The sequence below is a fragment of the Vipera ursinii genome (assembly GCF_947247035.1).
Source record: "Vipera ursinii genome assembly, chromosome: 11".
Classification (NCBI taxonomy): Eukaryota; Metazoa; Chordata; class Lepidosauria; order Squamata; family Viperidae; genus Vipera; species Vipera ursinii.
Window position 1 is genome coordinate 7,212,410 of NC_139524.1, and position 27,097 is coordinate 7,239,506.

At 43.0% G+C, this 27,097-nt stretch overlaps 1 protein-coding gene across 2 annotated transcripts in view; it reads right to left on the minus strand.

The window, feature by feature from the left end:
* MCTP2 (multiple C2 and transmembrane domain containing 2) overlaps positions 1-27,097 on the minus strand; it is a 154,740-nt gene that overhangs the window by 98,711 nt on the left and 28,932 nt on the right. For both annotated transcript variants that reach the window (XM_083371334.1, XM_083371335.1), the window contains exons 3-7: positions 26,464-26,520; positions 22,338-22,443; positions 9,192-9,334; positions 6,633-6,709; positions 3,548-3,659 (exon numbers count right to left, since the gene is read on the minus strand). In XM_083371334.1, the coding sequence (XP_083227460.1) occupies positions 3,548-3,659; positions 6,633-6,709; positions 9,192-9,334; positions 22,338-22,443; positions 26,464-26,520 (495 nt within the window). The remainder of the gene's footprint in view (positions 1-3,547; positions 3,660-6,632; positions 6,710-9,191; positions 9,335-22,337; positions 22,444-26,463; positions 26,521-27,097) is intronic.

A 27,097-nucleotide genomic window follows, 5' to 3' on the forward strand; every position in this document is an offset into this window, starting at 1 on the left:
TTGCACTGCTGCACGTATTTCAAGAATACAAGTGGGAAACAGTTCTCGGAAGGGCAATGAGGTTAGTTAGAAATCTGGAAAGAGTGGGGTCCTTGGTGCTCTCTGAGTTTGGTAGTTTTCTTGCAGATGTTTCATGACCCAACTAGGTAACATCATCAGTGCTAGAAAGCAGTGGGGTTTGGGGAATGGAGGAAGAAGAGATGGAGGAGGAGAACTGTGGGGTCCTTGGTGGTCTATGACGGTGGTTTTCTTGCAGATGTTTCATGACCCAACTAGGTAACGTCATCAATGCTAGAAGGCAATGGAGTTTGGAAAGAGGAGGAGTATACAGTCCCCGTGCTCTCTCAGCTTAGTTGTTTTCTTGGAGACCTTTCATTATCCAACTAGGTAATCTCACCAGTACAAAAAAAAAAGAGTGGGGCATGCAAGAGGAGAGAGAGGATGACAACTATGGGGTCTGTGATGCTCTTTGAGCTTGGCGGTTTTCTTGCAGACATTTCATTATCCAACTAGCTAACTTCATCAGTGCTAGAAGGGAGTGGGGTGTGTGGAGAGTAGAGGAGAAGGATTATGGGGTCCTTGGTGCTCTCTCAGCTTGGTGGTTCTGTTGCAGATGTTCACTACCAAACTAGGTAGCATCATCAGTGCTAGAAGGGAAGGAGTGTGAGGAAAGGAGCAAGGGAACAACTACGGTAGTTTTCTTGCAGATGTTTCATGACCCAGCTAGGTAACATCGTCAGTGCACTGCCATCAGTGGTGAAACCTCTGCAAGAAAACCACCAAGCTCAGAGACCACCAAGGACCCCCCCAGTTCGACCCTGAGCTGCAAATGTTCTCTTCTATCAATTGGGAAGCAACTGAACAAGCAGAGATCGAAGGAACGGAGAATTTTTATCCCTGTGGAAGTAAAGAACTGAAAATTGTATCCAACAGAAAAAGACCAAGGCCACTCGCCGGTTGTCCTATGGTGATAGCCAATAAATATGACATTTGAGTTCCACAAGGTAGAGATTCTTCAGTTTGACAAGTAGAAGCCTATCTCTAGGGCAGGGGTAGGCAACCTTGGCTCTTTTATGAGTCGTGGACTTCGACTCCCAGAATTCCTGAGCCAGCCACGCTGAGGGGAAAGGGAGAGGTTTCCAAGCTGAGCATGGCTGGCTCAGGAATTCTGGGAGTTGAAGTCCACGACTCATGAAAGAGCCAAGGTTGCCTACCTCTGCTCTAGAGGAACCATCAACTTTCACATATGAGCCCGACAAGACATTTGTCAGGAAAGTTTTCCTCCGGCTTCTGGCAACTTTTCTTGGTTCTCCGTATTTGAAGCCTATCCTGGTGAGGGAAAGCAGAAAATCTTTCACCTCGCAAGGAAAAAGGAAAAAAAATATATATCAGACTTTGAATATTCAGGTCCAGCTTTGCTTATGCTGCAACCACTTGACTTTAGCAAAAGTAAACCTTTCGCTACGAAATGGGAGTCGACGGTCTTTCTTTCCTAAAAGTCCAACTTGGGACAAGCCTGACAGTAGCTGCTATCTATGTCCTGCTCCAAAACCTTTTATGAATCACGGAAAGGGGCGACTGAAGACAGGTAATGTTCAGTAGGGGCATCTCACTGGGCTTTTTTTTTCCCCAGACCCAGATGTTTTTATTTTTTTATTTTTTTTAAAACAAACTTTTATTTGTCCAACTTTTTGAATTGGTTATGAATATGGAATATTCTGACTGTTGCTGACCTCTTTCATAGGCTGAGTTGTCGAAATCGGACTGAGTTACGTCCTCCATAAATGATAGGAGTACAATTCAGCACAGATGTGTCACTGAAGAATCGGTAATTCTCACCAATCCTTTTTACTACATCTTCCCAGCATCTGTTTCCACGCTGTTTTGGAATGTAAGAACCTTCAAAACTGCTACTCAGGGAGCTCGGTACGTTATAGTAGAAGGTAAATATTAAAAATGGCTCCCCATATCCTCCAGTAGAGCAACCCATGAGTGATGTTCAGTTCCCAATAGTCGGAATCCAACTGTAATGGCTTTCTCAAAGCTTGGGAAAAAGATGACTGCTTACAAAATATTACAAACCACGAACATCTGCACATTCTGGCTGCAGAGAGATACTAGGCTAGCTCTATGCGAGGGCTGAATGCTCCTTCGCCTTATGTCCCAAGACCGTGCTTTGGACTACATTTGATCCTCAACTTACAACCACAACGGATCCCAAAAATTTCTGTTGCTAAGTGAGACATTTGTTAAGTGAGTTTTGCCCCATTTTACAACTTTCTTGACACGGTGGTTAAGTGAAGCGCTGCAGTTAGTAACACGGTCGTTAAGCGAATCTGGCTTCCCCCCATTGACTTTGCTCGTCAGAAGGTCGCAAAAGGGGATCACGTGACCCCGCGACGCTGCAGCCATCATAAATATGAGCCAGTCGCCAAGCGTGTCAATTTCGATCCCCTGACCGTGGGGGTGCTGTGAGTGTCAAATACGGTGGTAAGTCGCTTTGTCCAGTGCAGTTGTAACTTTGAACGGTCACTAAACCAACCGTTGTAAGTCAAGGACTGCCTGCCGAAGACCTCCAAGGTCCCTTCCAATTCTGTTGTTCTGTTATTCATTCCCACTTTTAGTTCAGTGATATTGACTCTGCCCACAGCAGGAGGAAATGCCTGATGGACTTTATCTGGCGTGAGAAGCTCAGAAGAACCAGACTTAGTTGGTACTTAGAGGAAAGAACGCCAGCTAAGCCCGTAGCTTCAGGATGTATGGAGAAGCTGAAATTATGCTGTGGAAGAAAATGATAAATGGCTTCATGCTGTTGCCAAGAAAAACTATGAAAATGTGTTCATGATGCCACTGGGAGGGTGAGTTGAGATCTACCTTTGCTTCGCATGCCTCTAATGTTTGTCTTCACATCTTGACAACTACCACAGAGATAAAGCTGGATTGCTTAACAGCTATATAGTTTCCATCCATTGCTTCTTGTTTCTTGTCTTGCCTTTTGATCCTTTGGAAAATAGTTCGACACACACACACCCTCATCTTTGTAGGAGCCCCTCGATTATTGGAATAGTGCTATCATGTCTCCCCTACTCCTCCTTTTCATTCAACCAGGCATACGTGGAGCATCTCCTTAAATATCCTCTATCACTACACTTAAAGTCTTCCCTTAATGGATCCCTAATAGGTGTAGGGTGGTACCTTGATACTCAACTGCTTTGAAACGCATTGAATTTGGTACTCAGCACATTTTGACATGAAAATTTTGCCCCGGTTTTCATAGTTAGTTTGGTACTTGATGCACAAGGTAGAACTTGTCCATGTTGGCTGCCTTACGACTCACTACATTACTCCTCATGGGGAAAAAAACTGTTTGGTACTTATAATTTTTGGTACTCATTGGGCCTCCCGGAACCAATTAACAATGAGTACCGAGGTACCACTGTAGTATGAATTTGCCTGGCACAACAACACACAACCACAGATGCTGGCTCTGTGTCCGTCTCTTCCTTCCCACCAGGAAAACCAGAATGGCTATGATAGTCTTACTTACATTTCTTTTAATATCACCCGATTTCATAACAAGTCTTAAATTCAGCACAATCACTCCCATGTCGTCCTCCAAGCTGTTTGGATCTTCCAATTTTAGGATCCTCTCAATCGTCCTGGATGAAAGAAAAGGAAATTAGACTCCGATAGCAACAAGAGTCAAGGAGAAGCAGCCATTACAGGTGTCTATGGAGATCCTCAGTCATCCTCTAGTTTCATATTTATTCCCCCGAAAGGCCCTGGTTTTCTTACAGGTCCCATAATCATCTTTAGGAAGTAAAATCAATGGGGAGGAAGATTTTTGAGGAAAAATAGCTGAAATGAGGAGAAACTTCAAACAGTGAATTTATGGTCAGGTCATGGTCATGTCCCAAAGGGGCTTTTTCAAAAGGCAACTGGACTTCCTTGGTTATTTCCTTGGAAATATTTCATGTGGGCATGTTCAGGTCCATACTGCAAGAACAAGCAGTTAAATTAAATTTATTTAAATACTCACTAAGTATATTTCATTGTAATTGCAAATAAAATAAGATCCAGTTTTGCCTTGGATGGCACCCTCTGCTTCTTTTTGCAATATGGACCTGAGTATGTCTAGGGACGCGGTGGCTCAGTGGGTTAGGACGCTGAGCTTGTCGATCAGAAGGTCGGCAGTTTGGCGGGTCGAATCCCGAGTGCCGCATAACAGAGCGAGCGCCTGTTACTCGTCCCAGCTTCTGCCAACCTAGCAGTTCGAAAGCAAGTAAAAAGGCAAGTAGAAAAATAGGGACTGCTATGGTGGGAAGGCAACAGCGTTCCGTGCACCTTTGGCGTCTAGTCATGCCGGCCACATGAACACAGAGACGTCCTCGGACAAGCGCTGGCTCTTCGGCTTTGAAACGGAGATGAGCACCGGCCCCTAGAGTCGGAAACGACTAGCACGCGTGTGCGGGGGAACCTTTACCTTTACCTATGTCTATGCAGATTCTCAGTCATCCAGCTCATGGTTGTCCCAAAGGTGCTTTTTCAAACGGCACCTGGATTTTCTTGGGGTTTTTTTCTTGAAAATGTTTCGTTTCTCATCCAAGAAGCAAAACATGTTCAAGGGAAAAAACCAAGAAAGTCCAGTTGCCTTTTGATAAAGCATCTTTTGGAATAGCCTTTATATGGTTTATTTCCCCCAAACTTGAGGAGGAGAAAAAACCGAACAGATGATTATTCTTTCTCCAAGGAAAAGGAAAAAATCTTTCAACAGTGTTTACCACTTAGTAGCAACAGAAGTATCACTGATGGGAAAACTCATGAGAAGAATCCCTTCCTCAGAGGTCTCCTCAACTTACCACCACAAGGCAGTCCAGAATTTCAATCATAAGGTCACTGCAGTCATAAGCGGAGGCGCCACACGACTCACTTTTACAACCAGTTGTAAAATGAATCACCATGGTCCTTAAGCAAACCACATGGTTGTTAAGCAAATCCAGCATATCAGCTGGGCTTTTTTTGCCATTTTCTGTCAAATTGTGGTCATTGACTGCAGGATGCTGCAACTGGTCATAAACATTAAACTGGCTGTCAAGTGTCCCAAAACAATCCTGTGACCACAGCGGTTGTAAGTTATAAATAGCTTTTTTGAAGTTCATCGTAACTTTGAACAATCGTTCAAAGTCAAGGATTACCTGTATTAAGTTGGGGAGAACCTACTCACCACTAGAGAGATGAGAACGAAGAATCTTAAGACTGGGAAGATACAACAGTGAAAGACTTCCAAGCACATCCCTTGATCTTTTTGGCTGCGGTTTGTTCTCCAAACTTGTTTCAATAACATTTCTGAACGTTTCGTTACCAAACTAGGTAACATCATCAGCAAGATATTCTCCTTAGCTTACAAATGTCTTGTGTCTAAGCTAGGGAGAATAGGACAAGAACGTCTTGCTGATGATGTTACCTAGTTTGGTTAACGAAACGTTCAGAAATGATATTGAAACAAGCCTGGAGAACAAACCACAGCCAAAATCTAAAACCCGAACTACAAGTATTTTCTATTAGTTCAAAACATTCCTTGATCATAAAACAAGTGAAGGAACATGGCGCTTTACCCATTTCACCTATGTTATCTTCTCCTTTCAAACCCGCTTCCAAAACAAACCATTTTTCACCAAACGAAACAAGAATGGCTTTGACCAAAATCGACAAGGGAAAGATTACAGGCACCAATCCCTTTTTAATGATTGCTTGGTACCTTCAAATGTTCTCTACTTTTATCATGAATTATGATTGTTAATGCCTTGTAGGCAAAGAGAGATACAGTATATATAACTGAGAAAGGTAGTCCTCAACTTACAACAGTTAGTTTAGTGACCACTTGAAGTTACAACAGCATTTTAAAAAGTGACTTAAGGGCCGTTTTTCACCCTTATGACCATTGCAGCATCTCCGTGGTCACATGCTCAAAATTCAGACACTTGGCAACTGACTCATAGTTATGACGGTCGCAGTGTCCCGGGGTCATGTGATCCCCTTTTGCGACCGTCTGACAAGAAAAGTCAATGGGGAAGCCAGGTTCACTTACAACAGTGTTCCTAATTTAACAACTGCAATGATTCATTTAACAAATGCGACAAGAAAGGTCGTAAAATGGGGCAAAACTCACTTAACAGATTTCTCACTGAGCAACATAAACTTTGGGTCCAATTTTGGGCGTAAATAGAGGACTACCTGTAGAGACCTACTCGTATATACATACAGGCACATATATTAATTTCAGGAGCTAATATGAATTAAAGAAGCAAAAATTACCCAGAATATTTTACTACGAATGGTCATGCAATTAAACTAATCCATCACCTGATTATTATTTTTCTTTCTCTGTTTCCAGTTAATGTTTCAGGGGTCCTAGGGGAGATGTGATACTGGACCGAGCCCACTCAAAATAAAACTGCCTTGGTAGTATTCAGAAAAGTAGAAGCAAAAAAGCCGGTGTTTAATTTAAGAGCAAAACACTGAGAAGGACTCAAATATTCACTGAGCCATACGGAGTGCAACAGTGCCATGCACCTCAAGTGCTCTGTAATGGATAGCTGCACTTTGAAAGACAAACATAAGCGTTAGATTACCTGTTCAGTTCCAGTTTGTGAAGCATCAGAACTGCTGAACCCATAAAATCAGAAGAAGTCAGGTCTCTGTCGTAAACCTGAGGCATATGGGAGGAAAGGAGGAGGAAGGGGAAAAATGCAGATAAGGTGGGTCTGAAAATAATTTCAAGCTCGTCTTTTTTCCAGTTCAGCGTCTGCCAATGAAGCTGAACCAACTATGAATGTTTTTATTTATTTATTTTTTTTATTTTAATCCCATTTATATCCCGCCCTTCTCCGAAGACTCAGGGCGGCTTACAATCTAAGAAGCACAAATCGATGTGCTTAGCAATAGCCTTCATTCTATGTATATGCCTGCTTATTAGGGCTTTTGCCCCCCCCCCCAAAGCGGCATTATTACAAAGTCAGCTTATTGCCCCCAACAATCTGGGTCCTCATTTTTACCTACCTCGGAAGGATGGAAGGCTGAGTCAACCTTGAGCCTGGTGGGACTCGAACCTGCACTAACTGCAGGCAGCTGGTGTTACTTAAGGAGGCATTAGCCCACTGCTCCACCAAGGCTCCTTGGTATAACAAACAAGAATAAACTCTTGGTCTCTGCAATCATGGACTTGTTGTTGTTGCTGTTGTGTTGCTACCACCGATTGAACTATTTTCAAAAATATGCACCATTTTTCCACAAGCCAGTGTCTTACTTTCCCCCCCCCTGCCCCCACCTTTTCAAGTGCCACCTTTTATCTGTTACAAACAAAACGGGATTTGTACAAGTTACCAGTACAACTTATTTATTTTTACAACTGTACCTCGGGAAACTAAATGTGACTATGTTAGGATTACGTTTGTCAACGCTGTATGTTGCTTTTATTTCATCACTGATCACTTTCTGGAGCTTGGGTTCAGCTCATAGTGCACTGTTGCACCCCTGAATGAGTGTGGCTGCTCTGCCCTTGCTTTATTTTGTCCTCAGGAGGCCTTTTGAGAAGCCATGACACATGTATATGGGTAGGAGATGACCAGGCTGAGCCTGAAGGTGGGAGTCAAATACATCATTAGTTTGGAATCTCTATGCCAGTGTAAGAGACCTAAATCCAGCCTCTTTTGAATTCCCTCGACTCTTGTTGTTGTTGTTGTTGTTAGTTGCGAAGTCGTGACCGACCCATCGCGACCCTATGGACAATGTTCCTCCAGGCCTTCCTGTCCTCTACCATCTTCTGGAGTCCATCTAAGCTCACGCCTACTGCTTCAATGACTCCATCCAGCCACCTCATTCTCTGTCGTCCCCTTCTTCTATTGCCCTCAATCTTTCCCAGCATTAGGCTCTTCTCCAGTGAGTCCTTCCTTCTCATTAGGTGGCCAAAGTATTTGAGTTTTAGCTTCAGGATCTGGCCTTCTAAAGAGCAGTCAGGGTTGATCTCCTCTAGGACTGACCGGTTTGATCGCCTTGCAGTCCAAGGAACTCGCAGGAGTCTTCTCCAGCACCATAGTTCAAAGGCCTCAATTCTTTGGCGCTCAGCCTTTCTTATGGTCCAACTTTCACTGCCATACATTGCAACTGGGAAGACCATAGCCTTGACTATACGCACTTTTGTTGACAGGGTGATGTCTCTGCTTTTTAGTGTGCTGTCTAGATTTGTCATGGCTTTCCTCCCGAGGAGCAAGCGTCTTTTAAAGAGTCCCTCGACTCTTATCTGGCACCAATTGCCTTGACCGCTAGTAGCTCAGATTCTTGTGTAAAGGTAACATGAAATAAACTTCTGCTACTTTTGAACTCTATCCTGGTTCGTGACTTGTTGTACCTGACAATGTGGGGTTTGACATATGGAAAATACAGTAAGGAAATGAGCTATCCAACAGGCTTTTATGTATGGAGAGAAATTGCATGGAGTGGGTTTTTGCTTTGGAAGTCAGAAATCTGAGAGAGCTTGCAAAGTTGTGATGACATCCTTAAAGGAACTGAAGGGAGTTGTACAGTTTGCACTTCAAGCATGCCATCTGGCTGTAAACATCCCCAAAGAGAATTACCTACATTGGAAAGATTTATTTAGGTAACAGCCTTTCCTCAAACCAAAATTAAAAATGCATGGATGAATTCTCGTGGAAATCTCCCTCCTCTTGTTAACACAACAAAGTCGGCTTGGAGGGACAATATCACATATGGCAGACATGTCAAACACAAGGCCCGGGGGCCGGATCCGGCCCACAAAGTGGTTTCATGTGGCCCGCGAAGCCATCCTGGAAACAGTGAGGGAATGGCCCCTGCTGCCTTGGTCCCGGGCCCGGCCAGCCGGGAGCCAATGTACAATTTCGTGGTGGTCATCTATGCTGAAATACACTCAGTCTTAGCTCCACAAGGCCGTCTGGAAACAGCGAGGGACTGGTCCGTGCCGTGTCGGCACTGCCCCCTGGGCGCAGGCTGGGGAGGTATCACCCTTTGTGCCATACGCCCACCCTGGCCACACACACACACACACACACACACACACACACACGCAACTGCAGTGCTGATGCGGCCCTCAATGAAATTGAGTTTGACACCCCTGACATATGGCAACATTTGCTACGGTCGGATTGACGGCTTACCTTCACCCAGAGTTTCTGGTCCAAAGACTGTATTGGAAGCACCACGGTTTCATCCCAAACTGGATTCAGGTTCTTATAGACCACTTTGCTTTTATACAGGGTTTTTCCATTCAGCTTAAACTTTACATATGGATCACTCGTACCTTAATAGGAAAGCATAATGAAGACTATGTTAACATAGCCCAGAGTTGTGGAGAGTTGGGCAGTGTGCAAATTTAAACATCATCATCATCTCAGGTCCTTCAAAAGCACTGAGTAAGTAGATAAAAATGCCAAATCCAGTCTGAACATCTGTCTGACTATGCGATGAGGAGGAGGAGGACTAATTGTCAGATAACATCTAATGTTATTGCTTGACACTAATAGCAGTAAAAGTAGCAGTAGTTATCCCTAAATCACATTGGGGAGATATTTCTCCATTTTTCTAGGTGAAAAATGAAAACCCTTTTCAATAGTAAAAGACCTCCTTCACTAGATAGCCTATCAATCCAAGCTTGTAAGTGCAATTAAAATTACATTTACAGCCTACATTTCTTATCCAACAAGTGAAGTCTCTGAGTGGAGCTCAAATTCTAAGGACTTCATAGACACAGCCATGAGCTTTTCACAAAGTTTCCCTTTGGTTCCTCACAGTTTGGTCTAGTGCAGGGGTAGGCAACCTCGGCTCTTTTATGACTCGTGGACTTCAACTCCCAGAATTCCTGAGCCAGCCATGCTGAGGGGAAATGGAGAGGTTTCCAAGCTGAGCCATACTGGCTCAGGAATTCTGGGAGTTGAAGTCCACGAGTCATAAAAGAGTCAAGGTTGCCTACCCCTGGCCTAGGCCTAGGCTGCTTTATGACTTGTGGACTTCAACTCCCAGAATTCCTGAGCCAGTTACACTGAGGGAAAAGGGAGAGGTTTCAAAGCTGAGCCATGGCTGGCTCAGGAATTCTGGGAGTTGAAGTCCATGAGCCATAAAAGAGCCGAGGTTGCCTACCCCTGGTCTAGTGGTTAAGGCATCAGGCTAGAAATCGAGGGAAATTGAAAGAACATGATCTCTAATTCTGCCTTAGACATGAAAGCCGGCTGGGTGATGTTGGGACCCTCCCTCTCTCTCAGCCCAACTGTGTATGGAGACTCTCAGTCATCCATGGCTGTCCCAAAGGTGCTTTTTCAAGAGGCAACTGGACTTCCTTTGTTTTTCCTGGAAGACGTTTCGCTTCTCACCGGAGAAGCTTCTTCAAGGAAAAACAAGAGAAGTCCAGTTGCCTCTTGAAAAAACTCCTTTGGGTCTCAGCCCAACTCACCTCACAGGGTTGTGATTGTGGAGAAAATAGGAGGAGGCAGGAGTATGAGACATGTTTGTCACGGTGAGTTGCTTATACAAATAACAAAGGTGGGTAAAAATAAACAAATTGTAGATGGCCGGTGCTTATTTGGGTCCAAACTCTGCTTCTGAGATTCCCTTGTAGATCCTCATCTGATACCACTAGGTCTAACCGCAATATCTGTTCAGGGGTGCTGCCACATAAAGTAAGATAGTCTGCTGAATTAAAATAAACGTATGGAGCAATAAAAAACAACATGGCACTTTCCAACAACTGAAAAAGTTCTTTATCTCTCTCTCTCTCTCTCCCCCCCCCCCCCCCATCAACTGCGAGGATGACTTTTGTAAGTTAAGCTTCTTCAAAATGTGACACTTCCTGTACTCAACATTAGGCAATAAACCGATAAATACAGCCTAATTTTGTGGACTGTGCAGAAGAGCAAAAACCACTGAAAAGCAGCAAACAGCGGCAAACATTTCAAACAGAAAAGTTTGGGGGGGGGTTAAACAGGAGCAAGAGGAAAAGAAGCAACTGGTACCCCTTCCTTAATTTCTCTTGAATATTCTGAACATTTCTCCCCTTTCTTAAGCAAAAATAATGGAAGACAGAAATTGTACGAAATAAGGGAGCAATGGGACAGAGAGAGGATATCCAGATCCTCAGCTGAACAGAATAACAGAATTGGAAGGGACCTTGGAGGTCTTCTAGTCCAACCCCCTGCTCAAGCAGGAGACACTATACCATTTCAGACTAATGACTGCCCAATCTCTCCTTAAAAACCTCCAGTGATCAAAAATTCTGGAGGCAAGTCATTCCACTGGTTTATTTTTCTCACTGACAGGAAATCTCTCCTAGGTTCTAGGCTGCTTCTCTCCTTGATTAGTTTCCATCCGTTGCTTCCACTGATAAAGAGATTCCATTGATAAAGGGAAGACGGCCGCCATTTTAGAAGAAGCCACAAACACTAAAAAAAATAAATAAAAATCACACTACGATTGGTCTACCGCAAGGGTAGGCAACCTCGGCTCTTTTATGACTCATGGACTTCGACTCCCAGAATTCCTGAGGCAGCTGACTCAGGAATTCTGGGAGTCGAAGTCCATGAGTCATAAAAGAGGAGAGGTTGCCTACCCCTGGTCTACCGGAAAGAAGCCGCAGCAAGAAAAGCCAACGCAAAATTAAGTGGCCTCAGTGCACAACGCATGCGTTGCGTTGCGTTTGCTTGCTTGAGTAAAACAAGAGGTATCCATGCCACAAATCTCAACTTCAAAAAAGGAAAGTATGGGCCAGAGTAATCCCCCCAACATTTCTCCTCCTAAATGTCTATGAAGATTGTCAGTTATCCAGGTCACGGTTGTCCCAAAGATGCTTTTTCACGAGGCAACTGGACTTTGCTGTTTTTCTTTGAAGAGGTTTCGCTTCTCATCCAGGAAGCTTCTTCAGCTCTGACTGGAGGGTGGGGAAAATGGGAAAATTTATACTCCTTGCAGACAGCTGGTCATTTGCCTTCTTTTAGAGAGTTGTTGGAGAGGGACACGGTGGCTCAGTGGGTTAGGACGCTGAGCTTGTCGATCAGAAGGTCAGCAGTTTGGCAGGTCGAATCCCGAGTGCCGCGTAACAGACTGAGTGCCTGTTACTCGTCCCAGCTTCTGCCAACCTAGCAGTTCGAAAGCACGTAAAAAGGCAAGTAGAAAAATAGGGACCACTACGGTGGGAAGGTAACAGCGTTCCGTGCGCCTTTGGCGTCTAGTCATGCCGGCCACATGACCACCGAGACGTCCTCGGACAAGCGCTGGCTCTTCGGCTTTGAAACGGAGATGAGCACCGGCCCCTAGAGTCGGAAACGACTAGCACGCATGTGTGGGGGAACCTTTACCTTGACCTTTAGAGAGTTGTTAGTGCTACCTGGAGCCTTATCTGTGTCTTCAGGGTCACCTGAGTAGTGCAAATGGGTGTGGAGCCTTCTTGGAACTGTTGAAAGGACTGTGTGGTAGACTGGAGACAGATGATGTCTTATCCTTCTTGGATGAGAAGCAAAGCCTCTTCAAAGAAAAAACAAGAGAGTCCAGTTGCCTCCGGAAAAAGCATCTTTGGGCTTTCCCCTCCTAAACAGAGAAAAACCACATCAATAGCTAGCAATTGACCCACCTCTCCCCCGCCTCCTTCCTGTAAAACGATGATCTCCTGACCAACAGGAGCCCTTCCCTTTTCTTTTATTTTTGGGCGAGGAGGGGGAAAGGCGGAATATAATGAAAGACTCTTTTAATTAAATGAGATTGGTTCCCCGGGATCAAGTCTTCATGCCTGTCAGTTCCCTCTCCAAATAAACATCTCCAAAGCGGTCCTCGGTGGTGTCACTTACGGGGGCAAGGCATGCTGGGTAATCCCTGGGCATCTTGACAGCTCCCTAATGTTCAAACTGTTTTACGGGTGAACGGCGGTCCTTGCGTGAAAGAAAATATTAATGTCTGGAATTAATAGGAAGATGGAAGGGGCGGGGGAACGGACAGCCGGAGCCAACATGAGGGAAAGACGTGACAAGTTAGGAGAATGTTAATTGTGAGGGGGAAACAATTGAGAGAAGAGAGGCGAGCCGAGCGAGGAGGGGTGGGTGGGTGGGTGGATGGATGGATGGATGCCTTCTCCACACCCACCCTCAGCAAAGCCAACAAAACAAGCCAAACACACAAGGAAAGCTTGTCAAGAAAGTAACATCTCAACCAGGCAAATGACAGGGTGGGGAAGAGCAACAAATGGAGACAGGAGAAGAAGGAGGAGGGGGGGTCCTAAGAACGCAATGGGGGGGGAATCCCAGGGGGGTCTCTGTCAGTGTCAACTAACAGATGGGGTGAAACCTCAATCTCAGCAGCTTTACAAACAACAGAGCCGTAGGCATTGACTAAAACAGCCCTGGCTGACAAAAAGCTGCCCGTTCAGTCCTTGCAGCTCTTGACGCTGTTGTTGTTTTAAGGATCCGTTTTAACTTTCCTCCTTTAAAAAAGGAGTAAATATTTTCTCGGAACAACATCTTGCCAGCACACATAAGCCCTTGTTTTCTCGCAGGGAGTCAGGAGGGAATTAACTAAACTTTAAAAGAACCCTATCCTTCTATTTGCTTCCTAAATGGTTTATTCTCGTTTTTAAAAAAAAAAAAGAGAGAGAGAATTTTGAGGGTGGGGATAAGGCCAGAACAATTATCTGGTTTATTCCGTCCAGAGACAGGATGCTATCCTCCCAAGATAAAGAACAAGAGGAGATGAAATTCTGCTTATAGAAAAGAGAATAACAGGATTGGAAAGCCGCTTGGAGGTCATCTAGTCCAACCCCCTGCTTCTAGTCCAACAAATGGTTGTCCAATCTCATCTCATCTCAGACTCCTTTCAACTTCGGTTGCTAAAAATCACCAGCCTGCTTTCTTTTCATTCCCAGATTTATTTGATATCACAGAATAAAAAAGACGGACTCAATTCACTGGGAGAAAAAAAAAACAACCAACAACAACAGGGCTACAAATACCGAAGAAGCGAACTGAAGACGCTTCTTGGAGGAGAAGCGAAACATCTTCAAGGAAAAAAAATGAAGTCCAGTTGCCTTTTGAAAAGAAAAAAAATCAGCTTTGGGACAACCACGGCCTGGATGACTGAGACCCTCCAAAGATATTGCTACAAATATGTGCTCACCTCCGTTTCTTGGCCAAGGGAGCCAGCGTTGTCCGAAGACATCCGTGGTGCTACCTTCCCACCAAAGTGGTACCTATTTATCTGCTTGCATTTGCATGCTTTTGAACTGCTAGGTGGGCAGGGACTGAAGCAAGGAACAGGAACTCATCCCATCGCACTGTGCTCGGATATCAAACCCAGGCTGGGCTCTCGGTGTGTTTAACAGCTGAGCCATCACGGCCCTTGTATTATTACTGTTAATGCTGCCATTACTATTATAAACAAGATATCATAAAAGAGCATGCGGGGCAGGAAGATTAATGAGCACCAAGCTAACTGCCTACGCGTCGTGGTGATATCAATGCTCTCCCATGTTCTACATGGGCTGCTTCATGTTCTACATGGGCTACTCTTTGCTCCAAATAAGTTATCCCTTAAGCTAGCTGGATTGGCTACATTGTGCTCTAGATCATTTTTAAACCAATTAAAAAATTACCGGACCCTGAACTGACTGTTAAGCAAGATAGCTATTTACTTCCCTCAATTACAAGAAAAGTTCACTCATTCGTGCTCTTTATTTACTATTCTATTCCTAGAGTTCTAAAGGTGAGCAAATTTACTCAGGAGACTTAGCGAGAAACTGTCAGATGGCTTCGAACATTTAAATAAATGACAGCTACCAAGTCCATCCACCTGCTTCTTGAATTCCCCAAGAATTTTAATAGGCTAATATGTTACGTTTGCAGAAGTTGTAATGTTGATTTATTTTTCCACAACACTCGTTCTTCCGGGTGATTGATAACAATACCTACAATAAAACCGCTATTAATTTATCCAGAAAATGCATTCAGTTAAATGAGTCTGTAATTGCTCCATCCCCCCACCATTTCAACCCCTTCCCCAACCCCCCCCCCCATTATAGCAACAGCTTGGATTCCTTTTCAAAACCTGGTGTGACTTGTCTAGCATGTGGTTCTCAAAATCTGTAATAACGCACCTTCTAAAATGATAAATGACTTTGATGATGAGTCTCATGAATAAGACAAAATAATAAATAAGTCAATAAAACTAGAATTGTGGTGATTGATGGATAGTTCTATTCCAATTCTTTCTCTTATGATCTCATGTTTGATTTTATCCCTTCTGGCCATTCCAGCAGCTTTCCTCAAACATCTCATTTCCGTGGTAACTAACTTTCACTTAGGTTTTATTGCAAGGGTCCAAAGAAATTTAGACTACATACAAAAACATCAAGTTAAGTGGTTTGTTCACTTGAAGAGAAAGACTTGGGCTTCCATACCATACAAAGCAGGGCTCTTCAAACGTAGCCCTTTTATGACTTGTGGACTTCAACTCCCAGAATTCTTCAGCCAGGCATGCTGGCTGAGGAATTCTGGGAGCTGAAGTCCACAAGTTGTAAAAGGGCCACATTTGAAGACCCCTGATACAAAGCAGATCAAAGAACATGAGGCAGACCCAGAAAAAGATGGAGAGACAACATCAAAGACATAACAGCACCAGATAACAATGGTTGAGGCTACCAGAAGAGCAAAAATCAGAACTTCATATCTCCCTCAATACCCAAAGAGGAGGAGGAGGAGGAGGAGGAGGAGGAGGAGGAGGAGGAGGAGGAGGAGGAGGAGGAGGAGGAGGAGGAGGTGGTGGTGGTGGTGGTATGGGCACGGTTACATTTAACTTTCTTGAAAAACATGCTCACTTTCCCACTACAAGCTTACTACAGGCTTAGGTGTGCAAAAGCCAGAGGACTCTCAAAATTGGCTGTCCCCAAAATTTGACCCTGTCAAAAAACATGAGAACACATGGAGAACCCCAAGCATTTGTTCAGATAAAAGTTCCATGTAATTGTGCACATCTAATACTGTGTAAATAAGGATGATTGCCCTCTGCACAGAACCGAAAGCAGAAAATTCGTAAGATATTAGAAGTAGCAAACAGACCCAACCAAGAATGGATACTTTGGGATGTTTCCCCATGTAAAAAGATCTTGCAAATTTAAAACACCATCAAAACCAACAACAGCATTGCAATTCTGCAGTGGTGAATTTCATTCTCCTTGGCATAAAGGTAAATTTATTTTTTTCAAATAAATTTACTAGCTGTCACCCAGCTAGTTTGTGCCTAAAGCAGGACTAGAACTCACCGTCTCCTGGTTTCTAGCCCAAGGCCTTAAGCATGACGCCAAACAGGCCCTAAGCCCTATCCAAGTCCAATTCTGATTGATTAACTGATTGACTGACTAACTGACTGACTGACTGACTGACGTACTACTTATTTAGAAAATTTACATGGCTGCCCAATTCATTCACGGTGACTCCAGGCTGCTTAGAAAATCAGCAGTTCACACCCATAATTTGGCAGTGTAGAACTGATTTTGGTGGCTGTGTGCAGATGTACGTACCGATGCATGTCTAAGCCAACTTTCAGGGTTTTCAGCCGTTAACATGGATAAACCAACGGAGAGTTCACACACTGAGAAGGTGAGCTGGGCCTAGTCCAACACAGCAGGGCTCACAGGCAAAATAGAATGATTATTACAGGGAGGGATCCCACTGCATCCGAGATCACACAAAACGTTAGATTGGGATAAAATGGAAGTGGGTGGTTCGCGGCTGAATGTGCGGTGAGAACTCAGTCTTGGTCTTAACTTCTCACGGAAGTCACGCTGACGTATTGAGCAAGCCCAGAGTTTCTTTTTAGCTTTCTGTTTCAGCCCAGCTGAGGTTTGCTTCTGAGTTTCACGACAGACACAAAATGAGCAGGTTGGAAAGAAAGTTTTTGAGCAAAAAATGACAGGTCTTTTGGCATTTCCCCCAATGAGGAGAAGGGACAGTGCACAAATGCATCTGCAGTCAGACAGCACCAGATTCCAAAGCAACAAGATCAGAAAACCAGGTGACTGCTTGAAGGGTTAAAAAATAAATAAATGTTGAACTCTCTTTCAAGCAACAGTAAGAGAACAACAGAGTTGGAAGGGACTTGGGTGGTCTTCTAGTCCACCCCCCTCCTCAGACAAACGGTTGTCCAGTCTCCTTTTAAAAGCCTCCAGTGCTGGAGCACTCACGACTTCTGAAGGCAAGTCGTTCCACTTGTTCATTGTCCTGGCTGTCAGAAAGTTTCTCTTTAGTTCTAGGTAGGATGTTTACTTTCCATCCATTATTTCTTGTCCTGCCCTCCTTCTGCTTCGTGACAGCCCCTCAAATGCTGGAAGACTATCAAGTCACCCCTAGTCCTTCTCTTTCTTAGACTACTAGACGTACCCATTTCCTGCAACCGTTCATCGTATGTTTTAGCCCCCAGTTCCTTAATGGCGATAATGGTGATCCAGAATCCAATAAGTCATTTTTGCAACCCCAGTTATGAATCCCTCCAGTTCAGTCTAACAATGCAGCATGAGAGACCGGGAAATAATCATTCCCTTGACAAATCTAGATTTTCTTTCCTTCTCTAAAAGAGCTTCTTGCTTTTTCCCGTTTTATCTAAGACAAGACGTGGGTGAGGTTCCTATCATAACAACAAAGCCATCAACCAAGAAGACAATGATTCACAGACTTGAATAAAGCATGAAATATTCTTTCCCTGATATGGGTTATTGGGCAGGAAGGGGAGCTCCATCTCTTACTGTGCAATCCGCAACCGTCCTTGCTTCCCACGACTAAATTAATATCAAAGTAGGAAGAGATGTATAGGGGGTGTCACATCAAGAGGGTAAAAGAGAAGTAACAGAAGCAAAGGGAAGAATTCCAGAATTTCCCACCACCTCGTAGCCAGAGTTTTAGCTGAAAATGCCACCCAAGAAATGCGAAATGAATTTCAAAGCGTATTGCCAACAAAGAAGTAAAAAATAATGTTGTTTTTTTCTCGCAGGAGAAAACTTTAGGAAAAGTCAGATCAGAAAATCAGAATAATGTGCTTCTGAATACAGGAAGTCCCCAACTTATGACCACAACTGAACTGATAAGACAGTTCTTAAGTGAGTCATGCCTGATTTTTACGAGCTTTTTTTGCTACGGTTGTTAAGTGAATCACTGCAGCTGCTAAGTGAATCATTCGGCTGTTAAGCAAATCCAGCTTTCCGACACTGACTTTGCTGATCAGTAGCCAGCTGGAAAGTCACAAATGGCGATCAGGTGATCCCGAGACCCAGCAACTGCTGTGAATATAGGCCATTCGCCAGGTGCCCAAATTCTGATGACATGACCATGGGGATGCTGGCATGGTCATTAAGTGGGACCATCATTTTTTTCAGTCCTGTTGTAATTTTGAACAGGAACTTAACAGTTCTAGTTCCAAAACTTCCATTGTTGGAGCATTCACAACTTCTGGAGGCAGGTTGTTCCAACAATTGATCAGTGGAACTCCTTGCCTCCAGAAGTGGTGAATGCTCCAACACTGCAAGTTTTTCAGAAGAGACTGGACAGCCATTTGTCTGAAATGGTGTAGGGTTTCCTGCCTGAGCAGCGGGTTAGACTAGATGTCCTCCGAGGTCCCTTCCAACTTTACTACTACGGCTACTGTTGTTGTTGTTATATTAATACTAATACTAAAATTAATACTAATACTATTATTACTAATATTATTACTAATATTATTACTAATATTAATATTATTACTATTATTATTATTATTGAAGAGTTGTAACTCAAAGACTACCTGAGTAGGGGCTGACTTAAGAAGTTTGAAATTGGGAAATCAGCCACAGCAGTCTTTACAGGTTCATGTAGTGACTGTTCAAAGTTACAACAGCACTGAAAAAGTGTCTTATGACCATTTTTCACACTAACAGCCATTGTAGCATCCCTGCGGTCATGTGATCAAAATTTGAATGTTTTGCAACCGACTCGTATTTATGATGGTTATGCAGCATCCTGGGGTCACGTGATCCCCTTTTGCGACCTTCTGACAAGCAAAGTCAGTGGGGAAATCCAGATTCACTTAACAACGTTACTAACATAACTGCAGTGATTCACTTAACATCTGTGGCAAGAAAGGTCATGAAACGGGGCCGAATTCACTTAGCAATATAAATGTTGGACTCAGTTGTGGCCGTAAGTCAAGGACTGCCTGTATTTTGCTGGACAGCTTCAACAAATTACTGTTAGCCAAAAAAAAAAAAAAAGGGATGGGTTCAAACTAGACACAATTGTAAGACAGTTCAGAATCTGGACAGAACCATGGTACACGAGTCAATCTTCTCATTGTGCCATTTACTTCTCAGTACTCCAACCATACAGATAAAGAAAACTTTCCACTAATCAATGTGTGAAATGTTTGGAGATCAAACCAGGGAAATACGTATTTATCCAATTCTTCTACCGAATACATTGCAATGTTGTAAAATATCCAGAAGAGGGAGCCAAATTAAAACACAAATTAAATGTCTGTGGGTTGTTGTTTTTCTAACCATCACTAGGACTGAATGGGGAGCTTTTAAAGATCTGTTGATAAATAAGCGATGAGATATGGAATGAACAGAACGTTGATAAGTTACTAAAACTGTTTATAGATGTGATGAAGGAGGAAGTCATTTCTTTATGCATTTCTTTTTCTTTGCTACATTCTTATTTTTTCCCCTTTTCTAATTTCCCAATTTCTTCTCTTTTCCGTTTTTTTCCTTTTGTTCTTCCATTTCTTGCAGTATGTGTTAATTTTTACCTGTAATTAGCTGCAATCTTTAATCAAATTATTATTGGGGGGGGAAAAAGAAAGCCTTATAATTTTCAACCCACATTTCTATAATCTGATTGGCACACTGGACTAAGCCATCACCGGAAATGTTGGGTCCACCAACTCAGCCAATTGCGGCCTTGCTTAACAAACCCTGGTTAAAAGAAACCATGGATTAGCAGGATGGATGAAATCAGCCGCACTTCCTTTTCGCTACGATGAAATGACTCTTTTATTGACACAAAGACTGAGCCCGAATTTTTTATTGCTATTTGAAACAGTTCTTAACTGAATTTCTGCCCCATTTTACGACCTTTCTTGCTAGGGTTGTTAAATGAATCCCTGCAGTTCCTAATTTTAGTAACGTGGTTGTTGAGTGAGTCTGGCTTCCCCATTGACTTTGCTTGTCAGAAGGTCGCAAAAGGGGATCATGTGAACCCGGGACGCTGCCTAACCGTCATAAACATGAACCAGTTGCCAATCATCTGAATTTTCGATCACGTGACCCTGGGGATGTTGCAATGGGCGTAAGTGTGAAAAACGATCGTAAGTCACTTTTTTCAGTGCCGTTGTAATGTCAAAAGGTCACAACGTGAACTATTGTGAGTCGAGGACTACCTGTATTGCATCGTGACACATAATACAATAAAATCTTTTTTTTTTCTTTTTTAGAGGTATTTTTTTTTCACCAATTCAAAGAATTTGACGGGGGTGGGGGTGGGTCTTTGCTGTCTAAAGCCTTGCTAAACAACCTCTAAACCAAAGTACCACCAAAAGGAAATGGTGCGACATGACATTCTCGCTAAAATCAACTGGCCTCATCAAGAACACAGAATAATCTCAGATCTTTCATTAAGAGCAATTGCTGCCCACTTCCTACGGAAAGTTTTTTTTGTCCCTTTAGTAAGAATCTGCATCTCCACCAGCAGCGGGAAGTGGTAACCCTCCTCTGGCCTTCACAGAAGGCTAGAGCTGGTGAAGACATGAGTGAAGGCTACCAGAAAATTCAAGGAGAACAGGCTAGGCTAGATGTTATTCTGTTCTGACACTAACCTGGTTTGGTTTGGTTTGGTTTGAATTCAGAGATCTATCAAATTCAAACACCGATGGCATTTCTGTCCACCTGTTAACCCTAAGGCTCTCTGGATGTGCGAAAGTGCAACTTAAATAATTCACAGCAATTTGATAGAATAGAATAGAGCTGGAAGGGACCTTAGAGGTCTTCTAGTCCAGCCCCCAGCTCAAGTAGGAGGACCTATACCATTTCAGACAAGTGACTGTCCAGCCTCTTCTTTCTGGTGGCAAAGCTGTTCCTCTGGTTAATTGTCGTCACTGTCTGGAAGTTTCTCCTTAATTCCAGGTTGCTTCTCTCTTTGATCAGTTTCCACCCATTGTTTCTCATCCTGCCTTCTGGTGCTTTGGTGAACAACCTGGCCCCCTCTGCCTTGTGGCAGCCCCTCAGATACTGGAACTCTGCTATCATGTCTCCCCTATTTCTTCTTTTCTTTAGACTAGCCAAACCCAAGTCCCGCAGCCGTTCTTCGTATGTTTTAGTCTCCAGGCCTTGGTTCATCTTAGTTGCTCTTCTCTGAATTTTTTTCCCCAAACTCTCAACATCATTTTTGCGATATGGTGACCAAAATTGGCTGCAGTATTCCAGGTGTGGGTCTCACTAGGGTTTTATTAAAGCGGTACTAATACTTCACGTGATCTTGATTCTATTAAATCAGAGCTGAAGAAAATCTACTTGGTATGTAGCTCTCTAGCAAAACAAAAAACAAAAAAAAAAACAACTCTGGGTGGTAATCCTCAACTTACGACCACAGTTCAGCCACAAATTTATGTTGATAAGTGAGACAATTGTTAAGTGAGTTTTGCTCCATTTTACAACCTTTCTTGTCACAGGACACCGCAATCATCATAAATATGAACCAGTTGCCAAGTGTCTAAATTTCGACATGACCACAGGGACGCTGCAACAGTTGTAAGTGGGAAAAATGGTCCTCAATCACTTTTTTCAGCGCCGTTGCAATTTTGAACAGTCACTAAATGAACTGTTGTAAGTCGAGGACATCCTGTACATTGATTTTTATCGTGAGAAAAAATTAAGAGCTTGTTATACGAAACTGTGTTTATTTCTCTTCCCCCCTTCTCTTCCATTCTTCCTTCCTCCCTTCCTCCTTTTTCTTTCTTTTCTTTTCTTTCTCTTTCTTTCTTTTCTCTCTCTCCCTCTGTCATTTAGTTCTGCGTTTATTTCAAAATTCTTCCCCATTTGTGCTTGCTTCACTCTTGGCCTTGTTCTTTTAGATTTTGCTGACCATTGACCAAATAAAAATTACCAATCCTGTCAAACCCGGAAGTTCCAGAAGGTTCCCACTGGATCACAACGTGAGCCAGTAGCCAATCGCTGAACTGCAGTAGCATATTTTCTCACAGAAATCAAAAATAAGGGATAAATCTATATAAATCTAAGGGACATTTATGTGACTCACCACAGCGATCGCGGATGACCAACTTCCTGCCTTCTTTCAGGTGTATCATCAGCAGATATGCAAAGGAACTGGGTTTACTCAAACCATCACCGGCCCCCTCAAGAGTCTAGGAAAGGGTTTTGAAAAAAAGGAAATCAGCCGTCAGTTTCACTTTCCTGAAGAGCCAACATAGGTAATAAATACTCAGTCACCCTTATAGGAAATGAGTTCACAAATGCAGCAGTCAAGTCTTCATCTGGCCACTCTCAAGTCAACCGTCATCCTTCTACATTGTTTTTAAGCCAGGGGTAGGCAACCTCGGCTCTTTTATGACTCGTGGACTTCAGCTCCCAGAATTCCTGAGTCAGCTATGCTGACAGGAATTCTGGGAGTTGAAATCCACGAGTCATAAAAGAGCCGAGGTTGTCTACCCCTTGACCTAAGCCACTAAGACATTGTGGGCTGTCCCCTGACACCACTGGATGACCTCGCCAGGGCCCGCTGCCTTGGAAGAGTGAGGAAAATTCTCAGGGATGACTCACACCCTGGACGGTATCTCTTTACTCTCCTACCATCGGGTAGGAGATATAGGAGTATAGCCAGCCGTACCAACAGGCTGAAAAACAGCTTTTATCCATGGGCTGTCAGGCTTTTGAACGGGATATAATTTTATAAACTTTATGCATGATTGACTTGCGAGGAGAGTGCGTTGTGCAATTAGCTCACATGGTGTAATAAGATGGAGGGTTTGTGTCACTGTAAGTTGGGGGTGGGGGCACGAAGGGAGGCTCAGCCAATCTCAATGTATACATGGTTGTACTTTGACAATAAAGGTTCATTCATTCACTGTTGGCCTCCAAAGATGAAAATCACACCACTAAGCAGTCAGACCCTCAATATTTCATGTAGTCCTCAATGTATGGCCACGATTGAGCCCAAAACTTCTCTTGCTAAGCGAGACAGTTCTTAAGTGACCTTGGCCCCATTTTATGACCTTCACTGCAGTTATTAACATAGTGGTCAAGTGAATCTGGCATCCCCAGAAATGCCATCGGGGTTTGAATTTGATAGATCTCTGAATTCAAACCAAACCAAACCAGGTTAGTGTCGGAACAGAATGACATCTAGCCTAGCCTGTTCTCCTTGAATTTTCTGGTAGCCTTCACTCATGTCTTCACCAGCTCTAGCCTTCTATGAAGGCCAGGGGAGGGTTACCACTTCCCACTGCTGGTGGAAATGGAGATTCTTACTAAAGGGAAAAAAACTTTCCATAGGAAGTGGGCAGCAATTGCTCTTAATGAAAGATCTGAGATTATTCTGTGTTCTCGATGAGGCCAGTTGATTTTTGCTGATCAGAAAGTCACAAACCAAGGTGAAGGGAGCAAAGATCAGCTCTTTTCCCCAACGGGACTCACTTTCTCTTTTGGGAGACCAAGGAGAAACCAAATTTCAAATTTAAGTATCTTGCAAAAAAGAAATAATAATAATAATAATAATAATAATAATAATAATAATAATAATAATAATAATAATAATAATAATAATAATAATAATGTGTAAAAAGGTTCACACAGTCTTAGGCTGCATCAACAGAGGGGCAGTATCAAATCATGAGAAATGGTAATGCTGTTTTATAGTGCACTAGTGAAGCCACACTAGTATGCACCCAGTTCTCGACACTACGACACAAAAAAGGATGTTGAGACTCTAGAAAGAGTGCAGAGAAGAGCACCAAAGGAGATTAGGGGACTGGAGGCTAATGACGATGCAATGAATGACTGTTTAGCCTAATGAAGAGAAGGGGGTGACATGACAGCATCTTCCAATATTTACCTGTCACAGAGAAGAGGGGTCAACCTAGTCTCTGGGCAGGACAAGAAATAACGGATGGGGAGGAAGGTTGGACAAGAAGACCTCCAAGGTGCCTTCCAACCCTTGCTATTCTGTATTCTATAACTGCCCTGAATTAACAAAAGGGAATCTACGGTAAGCCACATGGAAAATTAGGCTCTAGGTCCCCAGTCACTACATTTACTCAATAAACTACCCTTTTCAATCACATGATTCACTACGGGCTGACCGCAAACAAGGGTTACTTATTTGTAAGATGTATTAACTATTTCGTTCCCAAGAGATAACAAGCTTTGTGCAAAAAAAATTTTTTTCTGATGTGTTACCCCACATCTGACTTCTCTTTTCTATCTTCCCCGGTCTTTGAACTGTTTTTTAATTGTACTTTCATATTGCATCACTTTAGTTTCTGAATGACTGCTTTGCTGCTATCTACGTAATTTCTATGATGTTTTCATTTTGCCTTTTCTTTGATTTTATTATATATGTGTTCATTCAGATTTTATCTCCTTACTGTGTTTTACTGTAAACTGCCCAGAGAGCTTTAGCTATTGGGCAGTTAAAGCATTTTTTTATCAATAAATAAATACCCACAACGTTTATGGATTTGACTCTACAAATTGACAATAGCCATCAGGATGTTTTATGTTACTTCCTGGAAATCACATACAATCCCCTCTTTAGAAAACTGGCAAATTAAACTCTGGGATCATGTATCAATGTCTAAAATAAGTCTGATACAAAATATAATCCAACTTGAAAATCTGTAACTCTACATATTGGCTTAGAACACATTCAAATTTGTAGGCCTCTTAACCTGCAGCTTTCACATATTAGCCTGGGTCTATCACAACTCGCCACGGCCAACTCACTGTGGCCAACTTATCGTGGCCAGTTCGCCATGGCCAACTCACCACAGGCAACTCTCCTCTGGAGAAGAGTTACACTAATATCAAAGAAATAATCCAATAGAATCATTAAAGCAGGGACAAAATTAAATGTGAGGGACAAAAATTAAAATATTTTTAAAATTATTTTAAATAATTAAATTGAATTGTTGAATTGTCCCACAATGAGATGTCCTGTGATGAGTTGGCTAGTTGTCCCGTGGCTAGTTGGCCATGGAGAGTTGGCCTATTCCGCATTAGCTTTCGCGTCTCTTGTTATATAAGGTTAGAACTTTTTAGATCAGATAGAAACTTTGGTCAATTGTTTATTTTGAGTCAAGATTCATGTGATAAAGCCTTGGTGGAGCAGTGGGCTAATGCCTCCTTAAGTAACACCAGCTGCCTGCAATTAGTGCAGGTTCGAGTCCCACCAGGCTCAAGGTTGACTCAGCCTTCCATCCTTCCGAGGTAGGTAAAATGAGGACCCAGATTGTTGGGGGCAATAAGCTGACTTTGTAATAATGCCGCTTGGGTGTGTGTGTGAAAGCCCTAATAAGCAGGCATATACATAGAATGAAGGCTACTGCTAAGCTTGTAAGCCGCCCTGAGTCTTCGGAGAAGGGCGGGATATAAATGGAATTAAAAAATAAAAAAATAAAAAAATCTTTGCTCACTGTTCAAATACTGACTGATTGTAATGCCACTTTTGGCCACTTCTACAGGCAGCACTAATCTCGTGTTACTTCAAAAAATTTCAATTAGTTTTAAAGTTTGTAAATCACTTTCTGATTCTTTTTGGCTTTCTCATTTCTCTCTCTCTTTCTTTCTGGACTGTGCTTTGAGAAGTAAATAAATACACAGAGAGTGGATTTCTGATTTCAGTGAATTTTCTGTCCCAAAGGTGCTTTTTTTCAAGAGGCAACTGGACTTCCCTGTTTTTCTTTGAAGACGTTTCGCTTCTCATCCAAGAAGCTTCTTCAGTTCTGATCGGATGGTGGGGAATGATGAACTGAAGAAGATTCTTGGATGCGAAGCGAAACGTCTTCAAAGAAAAACAGGGAAGTCCAGTTGCCTCTTGGGGAAAAAGCACCTTTGGGACAACCTGGATGACTGAGAGTCTTCATAGGTGTGAGCTGTCTGTTTTTTTCATAAGGTGTGTCTTCTACATGACGTGCCCCCACTCAGCCAAGCCGCTCGGACCTGTCCTTAAAAACACATGATGGAACTAGAAGAAATAATCAGATAATCTCCATTGCTGTCCAGCGTGGCTGTTAACAACCCTAGAAGCTGCATACATCTTCCCTGCAAAGAAATCTCTCTCCACTAAAGTATTGCCGAACTGATATTTAGAACCCTCCGATTAACCGCAATTTCACTCCGTCTCTCAGAAGAACAACAAAATTACTCACAGGTTCAGAAGTCTGAGAAGAATATGAGGCGTCAAGGCTGGACTCTCCGTACGATTGCTACAGAAAAAGAAGAAATTGTGAATTAGCGGGATTTTGCTGAGATGTCGTTGCGTTGCACTGAGGGAGGTTTCAACCAGTTTCTATCTAGGAACAGCACAGGTAGTCCTTTACTTAACGACTACAATTGGCACCATAATTCATGTTACTAAGCAAGCTGGTCAATAAGCAAGTCGTTCTACAATCTTTTTTTTTTTTGGCCTGGTTGTTAAGCAAATCACGCTATTGTTAAAGAAATCCGGCTTCCCCCATTGACTCTGCTTGTCAGAAGCCAGCTGGGAAGTTCACAAATAGTGATCACGTGATCCCAGGGCACGGTAACCGTCATAAGTACATACCGGTTGCTAAGCACCCAAATTTTGGTCACATGACCTTGAGGATGCTGCAGTGGTTTAAAGTGTGAGGGCCGGTCATAAGCCCCTTTTTCCAGTGATGTTGTAACTTCAAACGGTTGCTAAATAAAATGGTTGTAAATTGAGGACTACCCATATTGGTGAATGAAGAATTGAAAAGCAAGAAGATGGGTTTTGGGGGTGGGGGGGTTGTTTCAAATTCAGACTTTTCCAGAAAAATGCCT